The following is a 16476-nucleotide window of genomic DNA, read 5'->3' as shown; positions in this document are numbered from 1 at the left end:
TCAGGTTGCTCCAAAGCTGCAGAGTGGAGTTTCTTGGCCAGAAAAGGTCTCATTAGATCAGCTGCGAGGCCATGTGAGGAGCAGTCGGTAGGAGGAATATTCACCTTGCGTAGCCCAACCTCGTCCCGCCAGGACGGAGCCTTCTGCTGTGTGCGGAGTGTAGGAAGGAGCTCTATTCCTATCGACCCGCATCGTGACCTATGCTCAGCTGAGAGTGCATCTGAGTGTGGATGCAGGTTGTACTAGTTGTGTCCAGAGGAACAATCTGAGTTACAGCGTGAATATAAACTCCTGCCAAGAAAGGCCTGAGAGAGTTACAGTAGGAAACAGAAGGGGCGGCGAGTTTTGTCTTGTGCTGGTGTAAAATTGGAGCGACCTAACAAAGCCAGAGGCGTTTAAAACTCGGATGACACAGGCTCAGGCTTTTTACTGCCGAGTATAACACGGCGAGATCAGGGCTGTGCATATCGGGCTGCTTATTTAGCAAATGTTTGTGGTCCTGCCTCTGGTGCCGGTGATAGCGCGCACACACCCAGGCACGGGGACTGTAAACCTGCTGCGGACTTTGAGCTCCGGAAGGCAGGCACTGCTCAGCTGGGTGCATCCACAGCGCGATTACGCAAGGCCAGATCCTGCTGTGTTACAAATCCGGCGTAAAGGAGGGCAGAATGTGGCTCTGAAATACAGTGAATCTGACTTGCAAGTTTTACAGATATTCTTGGTGGGTTTTGAGTAGGCAGAGGCCCGCTGAACAGAGGTGCCACTCAGGCCCCTGAAGAAGGTGAACCTTTTCCTTTTATTTAGCGATTTTATTATGACTCGTTGCAATTTCGGGAAGAGACTTGTTTCCCCCAAGCAGAAGGACCAAATTTCAGTGCCTTACTGCTGGAAGGTATCCAGCCAGGGGGAATTCTGGTTTTAATGTTTGCCAGCTCCAGGGCGATTCGCAAATCACTTGTCAAAATTTAGTAAATGGTTCGTGAATTGCTTTGCAGGTTGGTTCAGGGCTATACCCCTGTGCTGCAGAGATCCGATGAGAGAGCCCGGATCTCCTCAAAGGAATGGCTGATAGCACTGGTGGAAGGGGAAAGGTGCGCTCGGGCCTCCAAACTGGGAGAGTAAAACTTCAGTTTTTACTGATGCCCTTTCCTCCCATTTTAGTGACTTCAGCAGAGTATTATTTGAAGTGCCTGGTGTTTGAATATCAGTTAGATGGGGATCTTTCCAATTACAATTTTAAGAATCCATAAAATCATCATTTAATCTATTTTATTTTGGCAGATTCACTGTTTGAATTGTTTGGACTTATTTTTCCTTTGTGGATTTTTGTTAGATACAATTTTCAGGTTAAGGAAGCCTTCCTTCTAAAAGTATCCTTCTTTTCCTTTTCGGTTTTCTAACTGAAAACTGAACTTAATTTCTAACAAGACCATCATTTTGATTGATCACAAATCATTACAGATGGTTTTCAGCATAATGCCTAAACGAGTCATGATATTAATGACTAATAATCGCCTTTATATTAGGTCTTAAAGCTTTATTGTCCCGAAGCACAACCGGTTCAGTGGAACATGAAAGACCGGAATGATGCGAGATGCCGCTGGGGTTGCAGCCAAAACTCTAAGGTGTTTGAATCGCCTTTAACAGAGCCGGCTGGGATTACAGCCCCTTTCGAAACACAATCATTGAGGTGACTTAAAATAATCGTCTTCTTTCCAGGTAGCGCCTGGTGCCGAGCGCTCCCCCCCTGCCCCCAAGTCTTCACGCGCTCGAACATCTCCGTTTGGCCTCATTTTTGTGCTTCGGTGGTATCTGCACAGCCCCAATTAGCGAGGATTCCACGGACGGGGGCCGCTGCCTCCCTGGGCTCCCAGGTGAGCTGCCGGGGCGGGGGGCGGCCGCGAGCGCTCCGGGTTTTATCCCCACTCCCCCAAAGCCCCAGCTCTGCTTGGCCCAGCCGGGGGCTGACCGAGGGTGGTGATGGTGATGGTGGGGGGAATTTTGGGTTGTACCGGGACAACCTGGGGGCCAGCCCCGCTGGCCGAGCCCCGTCCCCTGGCCGGGTCCCCGCCACCGGATAGCGGGGATACTTGTCATATTTGCGGTCGGGGCGCGCTGGCACCATCCTTTGTGCCGGCCCGGCGCTCCCCGGGGAAGCCCCGGCGGCTGCGGGGGCCGTGCCGCCCGCCCGGGGCCGGGACACGCGTGGGCAGCGCGGGGAGCCGCGGGAGAGGGAGCGGGGGAGGAGGAGGAACGGGGAGGGGGGGAGGGAGGACGGGGGAGGAAGGCCGGGGCCGAGGCGGAGCTTTGACGCGGTCCGGAGGGTGAGGAGCTCGCTGGAGCCGCCCCTGTCGTCAGTGCTGGCGGCAAGTGCTGGGAGCCGGGGCTGGTGCCTCCTCCTCCTCCTCCTTCCCCTCCTTCTTCTCCTCCTCCTCCATTGTATAATGCTGCGTGATCGCAGCCGCCGGGGCAGAGCGGAGGCTTAAATCCTCACGCCGCCTGCTCCTGCCTTCTCCTCCTCCTCTTCCTCCTCCTCCTCCTCCTCTTTTCCTCCTCCTCCGCATCCCACCCGGCCCCTCCCCGGAGCGGCGCGGCGAGGAGCGACATATGGAGCTGCTCTAGGGCGAGAGTTTCCGACCTCCCCCTCTCCATGCTTTAGTTCTCAGGTGGAGCTGCATGTGGTGAGTGGGGCTGGGGGGATGCGGGGGGTGGGGAGGCAGGGGACGGCGACACCCCATCACACCCCCCTCTGGCTTTCCGAGTCATCGGGGCTTGTTTTATCTCTACCTTTAAATTGGTGCCCGGGCAGAGGAGCTCGGGGCGGGGATCCTCCCCCTCTCTCCTCCGCGGGGGAGGGGGGGCGAATCGTGCTGAGATGAACAGAGGAGGGGAGAGCGGCGGAGTTGCCCTTAAAATACGCCCCCTTCCCCGCCGATGCGCGGGGATCCCGGGCCGAAGCAGGTGCGGGGAGCTGGAATACACTTTTTTTATCGAGGTGGCCGTGCCGGCCGCGATAGTGCGGCCGGTTGTGCTCTCCAGAGCCGGGCTCCATCCGACGCCAGGGCAGCGGCGCCACCGCGGTAAGTTCTCCCGTGCGCCGGGGACCCCCCGGAGCCGGGGGGCTGCAGCCTCGCCCCGCTTTCCCAGCAGGAGCGGGGGCTTCAGGGAACCCCGAGAAGTGTGTGCCGTGGTGCCGGGAGGGCTAAAGGGGCCTGGGGGAGACTTTCACTCCGCTGTGGCAAAGCTGACATATGGCTGGGCAGGACCCGGCTGGCCCCGCTGCCTGGCCCTTTCGGGGGTTGGTGGTAGGGCAGGGGATTAGCCTGTCTTTTCCCTGAGCGATAGCGCTCATGGGTCTTCCTTGGGAGCACCGCCAGCACGAGAAACGGGCGTTTGGGGGGGCTTTTGTGGGCAGGGTGGTTCATCTTTCGGAAGCGCTGGCGAAAAATATATTTATGGGGATTTTCTTCAGGGTGGGTGAGCGCTTGAAAAAAAAGTCTTTTGCGATGGCGCTTTGATTTAGAGCGTTTGCTGCTTTACTCGTGTCGGGATCTGGAAAGATAAGTTCTCCTTAAGCATGAAAATAGGAGTACAGTTACCTGCTGTCATTTCTTGCATTTTGTGTAGCACAGCTGGAAAACCCAGGGCCACTTTTGTTAAAAATCTAGGAGGGGGACTGTGTGCTGTCCAGTGGGCCCCTTGGTGGCTGATTTACGGTTATGGGTCTGCTGCCGGTGTAAAATAAAGCAAATCTGCCCATTTTATCTTCATCCGGTGGGGGGGGGGGGGCTGTCAGCTTCTTTACCCGAACTTCAGTGCAGCACGCCAGAGCTGTTGCGTGTGGCGGCGTGTGTTCAGACACATTCAAAGCTCTCGGGAGCAGGAAAGTCCAGGCTTTTTCATCTCGTGCCTGGTGCAGTCATCGGGGTGACTCTCGCTGCCGTCAGTGGGTGCTGGATTTGGCCACCGTAGAACGTACTATTGCTCAAACAACGGTGGGAGGGGGCTTGGCTACCCCAAACACCAGTTTTATGCTTGTGTCTCTCAAATGAGTAAACATTTGCTTATGTGTGTGAGTAGAAACGAGACTTTCTGCCTTTTTATTATGATAATTTTAGGGGTTCATCTGCACAAATGAAGGTGCCCATGTCTTACGGATTTCTCACAGGGTACAAAATTGACAGAGGCACCTCAGTTTGCATCCAAGTGCACAGGAAGCTTTCACGTGGTGAAACAAGCCATAAAAATGAAAACTGTGTTTTCTTAAAAATTGTTGCTGCTTGTACTTATCTTGCTGTAGAAATTAGCCAGTTGATTTAGCAGGGTAAATTGAAAGTAGCCCTCTCTGGTTGAAGTTAAAATGTGTACATTTTTACATAATAAGGTGGTATCTTTGGAATCTGATTTAACGTAATGAACTAGTGGTGGTGGTAGAGATAGGTGGAGGATTAGCAGTTTGTGCTGCCAGACAGGTATCTGAGAGCATGTCCTTGGGAATACTTCCATTGTCCAGGCTAGTATTGCAGCATCTAGTATAACAGCTGGAGATATTCCTCCTTTCCAGACGGATCCTTCTTCCATATAAGTTGGTGGCAAAAACCACCCACTCCTTTTCTGCAGGAACTGGATTGGACTGCTAACGAATGGAGCTAGACTTTGTGCATATTAAAACACCACTTTGATTTTTGTGTCAAGCTGATTTCTTTTCCTCTGAAGCTGATTGAAAGCAAACGAAAAGAAACTTGATAGCCATAGGTCCTTCAAGTTTTGTCTGCAGACGAAGCAGTCTTAAAGAGCATTAAATACATCTGTAGGTGCTGTTTTATTAAAAGTTGTAGTTGTATTCCTTTGTACACCTGCTTTTTTTTTTTTTAATGGGAAAGATGAAATAATGAGTCTTGCAGTGTTTTGGTGGAAATAGTAAGTATTCCAGGTGCTTGAGTTGCCTGCCTGAGAGGCATCAAGGAGTTTGAGATAATGTCCTAATAGCGAGGAAAACCTCAAATTTCATATTCTAAAATTGTTTTTGTTTTAGTCTCCACGAAGTACAGCAGATTTTATGCGATATCTGGTTTGAAGGGTTTTGCCATCATTTACGCTAGCTGCTTTTATTTTTTCAATAAATATTTCATAGGGAAAACATTTTTTTTAGGAACTCTTGACTTTTTTCACGGTGATGTAAAGCACTCCTGGCACAGTTCATCTCTAGCAGTGCTAACACTAGACAGGTGATCCAAAATACTTGTGACTATTTTTGCTTTTATGTAACATCTTAAAGTGTAATCTGTCAAACAAGGAGAATGCAGTACTTTGAAAGTGTAAGTAGTCTTCTGGTGATCTACTTCTTATAAGGGGCTGGATAGCAAGAGAGACACCTTCTTTAACTCAGCTTTATACGTGTAAGTGGCTCATGAGGGGCAGCTCCAGTTGCAGTGGTTCCTTAACATGCACACGCGCCCGAGTCAGTGCCAGAAACAGCAGCTTTCAGTTACCAAGTCCAAAGATCAGGAGCGTTCCAAAGGAGAGAGCAAGGTCCAGCTTCAATGTAAGCAGGTTGGCACTGAGCACAGATCTTTAGTGTTGATGAATCTTCGGCTAATTAATGGTTTGTGGAAGATGAAGTTTGCCAATCTGAGTACAGCACTCATTTTCTTCGGGGGATATAATTGCATGTTTTCTGCCACTTCTTTTGATTTCTAAACTTTCACCAATCAGAGAAGCTGTGCTGTCGTGAAGAGGTTGCCTGTTTTCTATAAATGGAGAGAGACCCTCAAAGTGTGTTAGTTCTTTATTTCTTCTATAAACAGTCAATTTTTGTGTTTGCTGTAGTGGAAGCTTCAGGTTTGTTCAGCATTACCAAGGCAAACACTGTGACAAAAAATAAGATAACAGTACCTGAACTGTTCAACACAAGTGGGGAAAGGAAACCCTGTAAATGCTGTGCTAATGTTGCTGTTTGATGTGCTGAAGTCAAGCTGAAACTGAAGTCCAAAGCAAATGTGTGGCTGGGAGACAGCAGAGGTTTAATGGGAGAAACAGGCCTGGATGTGTCACAGGCCCTCTATCTTAAGGGTGTTAAATGGGGTGTCACTGTGCAGAACAGAAACTGCACTGCCACGTTTGCTTCACCTATGGCTCCTGATGAACGTGTCAGATGCTGGGTGTCATTGCAAAGTGGCCAGGAGGAGCTGTGAAGATGTGCTGGCTGGGAGATTCCTCCAGCACAGAGGGGATTTTCGAGGTGGGGAAGAGCTGATTTGAGGGGCATTTCCAAGGGGGAGCTGGGGCAGTCTTCAGGGGCATTGGTACATCTTCAGATAGGGCTTGAAGTTGTGACTAGGAGCAAGAAGGCTTGAAAGGACCAAAAAAACCCTGTCAAGTCACTAGAGAGCAAGTTTTTGGTTTTCACGTGTCCCTTTGAGGGTGGAGGCTCAGCTGGCTCAGGTGAGACAGCAGCCACCACCACATCAGAATGACTGTGGATTCAGGCTGCTGCAGCAATAGTAAAACCATGCCCAGAGTCCTGCTTTAGGCAAGTTCAGACCACTGTCCTTCCAAATGAGGGACCTGGTTCAGTATTCTCCCCTGTTTGGTACATAAAATGGTAGGTGTTGCCATATAATGACTGAAGTTTACAACCTATATAACATGATCAGTATTTTGAAGAGCAGTGGTCTTAGAGAGGAATTTCTCCTTAATATCACTCTAGAATTGCATTTTAAGTGGCACTGAATGACACGAGTCTCAGTCTGTGTAATTATTAGGAGCCAAAGCCTGTTTACTTTGCATTCACACCATTAAAATGTATTGGATTTCATCTGACAGCTTGTTTCCAGTGAATTCAGAATAAAAATTGTATTCCTAATATAGTAGAATACGAAGAGAAAAGTGCAAATGTGGGTTGTTTTCTTTAAAAATTTTTTTTTTTTTTGAACTGGGCAGCATATGGAAGTAGCAGAAAAAAGAAGTTCCCTTTTCAAAGGAACCCTGAATTGGTGGAAAGATCTAAACTCACCCTAAAACATGCTCAGATGATCTGTAACAGTTAAAACTGTTTTCTTGATCCCAGATTTTCCATTCCCCTCCAGAAACCCGTGTACTGTTTGATACAGACTCACCTTTGATGGAAATGTAGCAATTATTATGGCTGTTTTCTTACAGTTTCTTACAGTAGCCTTGTAACATTAGTCTTAAAACAACTCTTTCCGTTGTGCCAGGCAGGCAATAAGGTTGAGTGAACTGCACTATAGAAAGAACCACCCATGACTGGAGGTAAACTATGCGGATATATGTTGGGGTGGAGGTTGAAAGGAGTGTGGAGGGCATATTTGAAGCAGACTGTGCAACTGCTATAGCAGGTCTGACTAGTTTGAGATGCCTAAAGGCAGCTTTGTCTTAACTTCAGGTAGCTGCAAAATGAAGTTTTAAATCCTAATTCAGTAATACATCATCATCTTCCGGTGCCTCCACAAACTTTACTTTTCATGTGTTTTTACAGGCACTTTTTTCTCCCTTGGAAGAAGAGTTTAGTAGGTTCATGCACACGTGCATGCATATCATTTTAGTATTCTTAAAATACACGTTTCATCAAGATAGGAGACGGGCGTTCTGTGCAAACCACAGTGGGTTTTTGGTGGTTTTTTTTTAGTTTTTTTTTTTTTAAACAGTGGTAACATTTTGCTTTCCCACTGTTCATGTGTGAGAAACCCCTTTATTTCAGCATTTTTGGCATGGTGTGCTTTGTTGCTGGTCAGTTCTTGTGCCTGGCCCTATGTTGAAGGAGAGCCCCGGGCTTTTGTACTCTGTGCTGCAGTCGGAGGGATTCTGATTGAGGTACTTTCTGCTGGCTGTCCCAGGGGCACGATAACCTGCTTAGGTTACCCTCCTGTGATCTGGCTCACTGTCTCCCCCTTACCCTCCTGTCCCATCTGTTTGGCAAAACTGGCTCTTCTAAACAACCCCTTCCTCCCCTAGTAAAGTGTTCCACAAATAACTTGTGAATGAATAGAGGAGAGGAGAATATTTTCTGTGTGTGTAACACACAGTGTCAAGCTTCCTGTCCCTGCTCTGCTTCCCCTTGAAGGCAGGGGAACATATGTGGTACATATGTGCTTGGGCAAGGACTTTTCTTTTAATTGTGGGGAAAATCAGTGTAATACTATCTTGGGCGAGGTGAATGGGGTTGTGCCTGACTGAGTATGAAGTCCAGGACATTCAGTTACCTGAGCTGTTCTCCTTCTGTGTTTTCCACTCCCAATTTCCAATGGCTTATTTTGTGGTTAAGTTTGTTTGTTCCGTGATAATTGACCTGTACTAAGCATGCTTCGAAATACAGATTTAATACACATGTTGTCAAAATATGCTGTTTAAAGGGTGTCCCCGTCTAAGCTTAAATGACTTACTTGAAAATGTTTAAATTACTATAGAAATTACATGGATCCCATGGTGGCTGTTTTAAAGAGCATCACTTTTGTGTATCAGTTTTTATTGTGAAATTAAGCAGGTGTCTTGAAAAATGGAATGTCTTTCCTCTCGAACTCATAGCTGTTACAGGTTGAGAATAGTTCAAGGCTGGCCAAAGTTCCCTTTAATCAGTTTTCAGAAGGCTCCTTCATGGGACATGAAAACATATGCTGTATTTCAACAAATGCAAGAGCTTTAGTACACTGGATTGAAAGGCCAGTGTTATCATCAGTGCTAACATCATTTAACACCATCTTAGCAAACTTTCATGTCAAACTTTACCTTTTTTTTGTTTGTTTTGTTTTCACTGGTGGTAGAGAAATGTTCAACAGCTTTTTCACCTCTGTAAGAGAAAGTTGTGGGGTGAGTGGGTGCTATTTCACAGAATATACTTGTTTACAGGGCTGTGTTCATTTCATTTAAGCAAAAATGTTGAAAACAACTCATATGCTGTTATAGCTACTATAAAAAATTCCAGGGAAACACCTTTCTTTTCTCCTCTTCTAACTCTCAGTAGTGAGAAACTGGTTAGCAAATAAAATCTGCAGCTAAAATGACTTGTCATTCTGGGGATGTATGGTGCATTTTGCAGTATATATCTCTTCAGAGGTGGGGGTTTTTTTCCTCCTTCTTCCCTCCTGCCATTCGCTGCTTTTCAGTTTGACTGTGATAATTTATTCAACACTGTTTTCAGAGCAATAACCTACTTTTTGGCAAACCATTCATTTCTTTTCACAGTAGTGTGGGTATTGTTTTTCCCCCATGTGTTTATTAAGGGTCTGTGACAAGGGGGAAAAACAAGGTACCTTTGGGGAAAAAGATGCTGTGATAGGATTCAGACAAAGTAATTATACATAGGTGAGAAAAACTCTCTCTCCCTTTATTATGCACAAAGGGGTCTCGTCTCTCTTGGATGCACACACAGTCCTCATTAACCTTTGTGGGAATTATGCACATCCAGTGAAGATGGGTCTACAATTGCTAAAAATATCAGCTGGCCCGTGACGTGCACGTGCCAATGGAGATGTCTTGTACAATGCAACACAGCGTTGCCGTAATCCATTGTTCCGTGCGACAGCGCAGGGGAGGAGGGAGGTACAGCCGGGCTGGCTATTTCATCATTCTCCCTCAGAGTCTGACCAGTAGCATCTTGTCATTACAGGCGTGTAATTTTAGCAGTGAAAAGGGAGTGCATGTGTGTGTGTGTGTGTGTGTGTGTGTGTGTATGTGTGTGTGTGTGTGCGTGTGTTGGTATTTCCTAGCCTGTGTCACTTTCTGGTGGCTGTTCTAACTCTTTCAGATTGCTTCTGAATTTAATTTGCAAGTGTGGTGTCTCTTTTTTAGCCAGCACTTTCGCTGTGCCGGTCAGTGCCTGCTGGCTCTGCAGTGGGGAGGAGTGGAAGGCAGTCAGCCCTGGGCTGAATTGGGCCCTGGAGCAGTACACAGCCATCTTAATTGCTGCTGCTCCACCTCTGGAAGAGACGATGGGTCTGGTTCTCCCGGCACGGAGCTGTGTGCACTGGCTCTGGCATGGCTCCTTGTCCACTGATGGGGGAATTCATCATGCTATGGCCTTGCTCGTGAGAACAGCATCTCCTGCTTCCATGCAAGGAGCACTCAGAGTGCCACACTTGGGGAAAGAAACAGTGATGTGATGTGGAGCCAGGAGGAGCTGCTTGGCCGATCCCAGGGAGGCTTGTGCATAGAAGCCCTTGCATATTTTTTGAGTGACAACAAGCAGAGTTTGCTGAATAATCAGCTAATCATGTAGTAAAGTCAGAGGACCTGGCTGTGCTGTGCCTGGTTTGCTTGACTGCAGCTCTGATTTCCTGCTGCTGATGCCCAGGTGTGTGAAGCAGCTCCCAGTCCTTGAGCTTTTGATACCGGCAGAGAGCCGCTGAGCCGGTGTGTACACAGCACAACAGAACCTGATTCACACTTGGCAGGCCTGGCTGCTGCCTTAACACTGCCACATGGAGACCCAAATTTCAGAATAACCTCGCCTGGACTTCTTTTGGTGGTTCTTTGAAGCCCAAAGTCTCAGCTAAGCTGAACCTTGGGGAGGAGGCTCCTGTGTGGTGGCATGGGCACTGTGACGGAATGTGCAGCCATTCTGGGGAAGATTTGGCACAGAGGTGACCCAAGGCGAGGGCAGCTTTGCCATCTTGTTGAAAATCCCTCTCCCCTCAGTAACTACAGCTTAACAAAGCAGCTCCTGGTACTGGGAAGGGGGGACTCCTCTACTCTGGTGTGCCTCAAAGCAGGTGCTGCCAGGGTTGGTGGTCAGCAGGACCGTGTCTGCACCAGGCCTGTGAAGAGCTGAGGCAGCGTTAGGAATCGTAGAGGGCTTGTTTCATAAAGCTTCCAGTTAAGGACAAGACCAAAAGAGGGCAGGTTGGGGGCTTGTTTGCATCTTTTGGGTGCTGTTGTAAGGATGCCCATGGGAAGTCCTGTCTGAAGCAGAACATGTGAGAATTGACATTTTGGCTCTGAGATCTTTGAGGCAGAAATTACTTTTGCTGGGCAATCCAAACCTGTTCTTTTTTTTATTTCCAATAAAGACAACTGCCTTCCTGTACATGAATAAAGCCTATTTTGAATAAATGTTTTTTAGCCCCAGTGTGTTACCCATCTAAATCCCCCCTCTTGCTTCGTACTGAAAAGGAATTGTCAGAGTTGCTGAGGGTTTTACTCTTGCCTTCAGCCTCAAGTGGTTTGCATGTGCCTTGCTAACTTTCCATGCACAGAACCTGTGCAGTCTTGTTCACCTTCTAGTTGTGCCAGGGTAGTCTTTAATGCTTTAACGAGCTAACAAGTGCTCCTCTGATTTAAACTTGCATTAAGTTCTGCTACCCTGATAGAATTCCTAATATTATAAACACCCTTAATAACACGGCTGTAATCTAGAAAACCTGCTGTCCTTTTTCCAAACAATTACTTAATGAGGCAGTAATTTATTCTAAGCTATATTTGTTGGAGCCCATTCCAGCTTTATCAGACATACTCTGTTTGGATGTGTGCAGTTAGTCAAAAACATTAAAACTGCTCCGCTTCTTCCAGGGGAACATGTTACATTTAGCAAACTGACAGCATTAGAAACTGTTTCCAATTTAATAGAAGCATATGTTTCCTGCAAGACTTTAACACACTACAGAGTCGGAGATCGCCTTAGACTGCGGCTTTGCCTTTTTTTAGCGCGCTGAAAAGGAGCTGGAAACTGAAGGCAGGAGCAGAGTTTGTGTTTTTTGATTGTTTTGCAGAGCCTTCTAGCAGGGCTTCAGCAGCTGGAAGTTAAGGAAACTATCAAGAAAGTGGTGTGGGCGGCGCACGCAGAGCTCTCGCTCCAAATGCAGTTTCTGATCACGAACAAACAGCAAGAGCTTGCTTTGCCCTCTGGGCCTCAAATAGTACAGTATGCAACAAGGGAGAGCAGGCAAGGCACGAGGATGGAAACAGTAGGATCAGATTACAGTTTCAAAATATCGCTGGAACACATTGGCTGGCGTTACACTATTGACTGGCTTTATAATTGCATCGCTTATTTGCTAGGGAAGGCTTCACCTTACTTTCTGATTAACATGGACACTCCTTCGGGGACCTGGGGACTCCAAGCTCTGAGTATCAAAGTCAAACCCCACGAGACCTGCACGACTTCAGATGCTTCTCAGATGAGAGTCTGGCAAACAGGAGTCAACAGAGGAAGCTTAGAGGTCTCCCTGCACAGTCCTTAACTAATTCCTACTTAGATTAGCATCTGAGAGTCACCCACAGTGGTTTTCCTTCTTATTTTGATTTTTAGCTCGAGACTACAGAAGACCCTGTCACTCAGCTGGCTCTCTGCACAGTCTTCATTCATAGGCGTCTAAAGCAGGGGTCTATGGCTGTGTGGGGAGAGGGAAGCTGCCTTTCTTGCTAAATGCAGGAGTGAGGTGATAAGTAGCTTTACTTGCCTCTCTGTTTCTTCTGGAAGAGCCAAGGTTTACCCACCACCACAGGAGATGGGAGAAGAGTTGGATCCCTGTAAAATACACATGAGAAATACCTGCCACTCACAGTCACTGCTGGCACTGACACCCTTGCAGCAAAGGCTTGCAAACATAAAAACAATTCCCTGTACTCTGGAAGCACAGAGCTACCCAGGAGGCCAATTTTTTTATATACTCCAAAGGAGTTTTGTAAGTGCTTATTAAACCTCACTCAGTTAAAAAAAAAAAAAAAAGGCAGTTGGGGCAGCCAAAATTAATGTAAGATGTATCAGGGAAAAACAAACCTTGTAAATGGGGAATGCCTGAGCCCTGGGTCTGGTGAGGACAGACACCCCAGCACAGCTCCATTCCCTCTTACCTCTCTTCTGGGGTTGGGAGATTTGTTTTTTAACTCACACGTGACGTAAGACCCAATTCTTACCAGGCAGCAGTTGTCAGGAGTCCTCTCTAGCCAGGCAACATGGATGCAGTGCACTCCACTGAGTAAAATCTGCATCAGATCCCGAGGAACAGCCTTGTTGTAGAGGAAGAAGGATGCCCCCCCCCTCCCCACCCCCCAGCCCTGGCCAGTGTGTGTACACAGTGTGAGCCAGCTGCAGCACCGGGAGCGTGGCTGTGCAGCACTGCGTGGTACACGCTGTCCCAGCTCCCGGGGATGCTGCCGTGCCAGGATTTAAAGACTCCGGTGTCAACAGATGAAATCCCCGAGGAGGAGTGATTTTTGTGGTGCTGTGGCTGTCGCCTCTGAAAGTCCATGCTGCTTATTCGCTCCAGTCCTGGAGTTAAACCTTGTCATCTGGGCTGTTCAGCTTTCCTCCTTTTTAGTGAGGCTGGGAGGTGGTGCCAGGTTTATACTGGCCTTCCCCTCTGCAGTTTGTTTTCCTTTCTAACTTTGAATGGGAGGAGGATGCCAGTGCTCTCAGAAGGCTGGGACAGGTTTGCTCTGCCTTGCCAGGATCCTGCAGGCCAAGGAACATCATTCTGTGGTGGGTGAGCCCATGGTCCTGCACTGAGGGGTCTTCCAGAGATATCTCTCTCTCTCTCTCTCTGTCTGTCTCTCTCTCTGCTGTGACCTTGGGGATGGGGAGAGAGAGGTTTGCGTCCCTAACTTTATGGGACAAATACTTTGAAGTCGTGGGTAACAAGTTCAGGTGGTCCCTCAGGCTGGATCTAGCAGCACTGAAATACCTCACAGCAGCTCAACCTGACTCTGTTAGCTCAGAGGATCTGGCCCTTGTCTTGCCAGTTGGACCCAGTTGGCATAAAGGGCCTTTTTATTTTGGTCCTGTAGCTATCTGTGCCAGATCCTGATTCTGCTGAAGTCAGTAACAAAACATTCATTGGCTACTGTCGGGCCAGGATACAGCCAATGGAACCCTTAAGGATGAAGAGTGAGGTATGGAGGAGAGGAAAGTTGTATTTCATATGCCAGAAGTGACACAGAAAGCACTTGCATAATTCACTGAGAAACCCTGGTGAGGTTCACTTACACTTGAGGCATGTGAAACTTTGTTTTGGGAATGAAATGTGCAAACTCAGTACTCTCATGTAGCATTTTGGGGGGCTTTTATAGGGAGCTTTTGTGTTGAGGGCTTTTGTTGGGAGTTTCATGCACGTGTCTGAAGTAGTGTTTTATTGTAATTTCCCCAAGTTGCCATTTTCTTTTTCTCTCCTTTTTTTCCCCCTGTGGTTTTAATTACCCAAGATTTCAGAAACTGGTCCTGTGTCAAACTCCACGTCTCGCACAGGCCCCTGTGGCTCACACCTGTCTTTCAGCATTTGGCTGCATGGGGAGGAATGATTGCTCGTGGACTCTGGGATTGGGTGCTTTTAGCTTTTTGAGCAACATGGTGTTGGTTCTAAAAGTGAACCTCACTCTGTTCAGCTGTTCATCCTCTACACTGACCAAGAGGGTGGCGTAAATCTATGAGTGGAAATATGACTTCTTAAAAACCCTTTTCCGTTGTTCTTGGGGTTCAGTTCCTCTTTCTTTTTGTCCTTCCTGTCTGCCTTGATGAGGAGGGAGAGCCTAGTGGATTGTAGAATTGATTTCCAAGAAGAGCCCTCAGTCTTGAGAGACATTTAAAACTTATTTGTTAAAAGTGTTTGAGAATTAACATTAATGATTGTTTTTATTATTGGTGAGCCAAATCACTTTTCCTCTCAATTTTTTTACATATCTGGTGCTTTTTTTCTGCGCCAAACTCCCGATTGTTAAGGACTTCAGGAATAGTCCAGCAGTGACAAGGTGTAATGTCCAAAGCACAATCAATAAATATAATACTCTCACAGCATGCACGTACCTCTGTGCTCCAGAGAGCCAAGGATTCGTCACTAAGTGGGCTCAGAGACGCAGGCACTGCACAAGCTTTCCTGTGTTTAATCGATGATGGTCGACTCCAGAGAACCATCTGCTCCAGGCTGATTATCTCTTCTGCTGAGCCCCAACTACATTTTTTCCCAGCTCTGTCTGAAAAGCATGCAGAGCCAATAAAAGGAAGCTAAATGACATGCAAATGAAAAAAAAAAAAAAAGAAAATATTACTTTTGTTTTTCAATTAAGAAAAGACAACTCCCAAACAATGCTAGGGTTTCTCTGGCGCTGAGGCGCGTGCAATCACCCTAAATGGGCAAAAAAGCACGTTGAATCTTTCTCATCAACAATGGTTTAGCTTTTGGTTCTGAGTCTTCCAGAGCTGGAGCCAAGTGGTAGATTAATATTGGGGAAGATCTCCAAGTAACTCCCCCCACCCCAATCCCCAGATAAGTGCAGCTTTTCCATTCATTGTCTTTCTTCACCTTTCTGGTTCCACATACCTAAGTAACATTGAAAACTAAAGTTGCACACCAAAACCCTGCAGCACCCTTTATTAAAACAACAACAACAAAGCGACGTCCTGTCTCAACTCTTCACACTTGACCTCAAAGTGATGTTTAGGGGATGGATGAAAATGCAGCAGAAATACATACATCTGGCTGAGGTTGGTGCTCAGCCAAAATAGAGGCATGAAAGACCCTCCACGAACATGCTCCTTAATCTCTGCCTGCCCAGTCTTGCATTTGGGTGGGTTGCTGTTGTTTGGCTGCCCCCGTTAGGGCTGTATGACTTGGTAGGACATCTCTGTCTTTTGACACTTGGCATGGTGCAGGTTTAGCTCATTTTGTACTCATCTTTGGTCAAGCTGATCTGCAAGTCTGGCATTTTGGTTTTCCCAGCAAGAGCTTTGGCTGGGAAGCCTAGGAGCAAAGTTTTTGAGATGAACAGAACTGACTCAGATCAAATGCTGGTATTGTACAGCTTCCTTTTTTTAAAAAATAGTATTCAGTGTCTTAAAGACATACAAAACTGATCTCTTTAATGTAGGTGCGATGCTGTTGGTTGAAGGAGGGAAGAGATGTTTAGAACTGTAAAGAACAAGCAGGCAACATTGTCTTAAGCTCCCATGGTCAGAAACTATGTAATTCCTTTATGGAGAACCAGAGAAAGACCTGCAAGCCCACAAGCATGTCTGCTTTTACCAATATCAGTTGGTCTAAAAAGATACTGCCTCCTTGCTTCACTTAGCATGAATAAAGTGACTTATGGAAACCAGAGGAAAAGGTTTTTTACAATTCCCATTTGCATGCCAGAGGAGAAGGGAATAAAATAAAACTTTATAAAGCTGAGAGTCTAGCAGTGCTCATTTGAGCCCCCTCCTCGGTGGAATAAACCCCCCATGCTTAGGCTGGCATCCTGCTTTGGTGCTTTAGTGGTTAAACCCTCTTCTCAGAGAGTATTAGTGGGGGAAAAGGAAATTGAAAGTTGTGCTGAAAAGCTAGTAGGTGAAGCTGGGAGTTGCCTGATCTATTTTATCTTTTAAAAGGGCAAGCTCTGAATCCAGCTACGTGAAGATCGAGTGAGGTGTGAAAGCTTGACAGTCACACATACAGGAAACCTTGAATAATTTCTGAGCTTCCTGGAAAATGACGTAGTGAGGTTATCGTGGCGTTTACTTAATGATGATGCCACAACTCTTAACTGATCAGC

At 47.0% G+C, this 16476-nt stretch overlaps 1 protein-coding gene across 5 annotated transcripts in view; it reads left to right on the top strand.

Annotated features, from left to right (window-relative positions):
* The window catches only part of SERTAD2 (SERTA domain containing 2), a 78412-nt gene that overhangs the window by 55564 nt on the left and 6372 nt on the right, over nt 1–16476 (top strand). For 3 of the 5 annotated variants that reach the window (XM_032683284.1, XM_032683282.1, XM_032683283.1), the window contains one exon: nt 1720–1874. Coding sequence is in view for 1 of the 5 variants with exons in the window: in XM_032683281.1 (XP_032539172.1) it covers nt 2935–3080 (146 nt within the window). In the remaining 4 variants the exon portion in view is untranslated. Of the gene's footprint in view, nt 1–1719; nt 1875–2328; nt 2682–2812; nt 3081–16476 lie in introns of those variants that run through there. The other 2 variants (XM_032683285.1, XM_032683281.1) reach the window with 2 other exon arrangements.

This window comes from Chiroxiphia lanceolata, chromosome 3 (assembly GCF_009829145.1).
Source record: "Chiroxiphia lanceolata isolate bChiLan1 chromosome 3, bChiLan1.pri, whole genome shotgun sequence".
Lineage (NCBI taxonomy): Eukaryota > Metazoa > Chordata > Aves > Passeriformes > Pipridae > Chiroxiphia > Chiroxiphia lanceolata.
The sequence above is the reverse complement of the archived record's forward strand: the minus strand, read 5'-3'. Positions and strand labels throughout refer to the sequence as shown.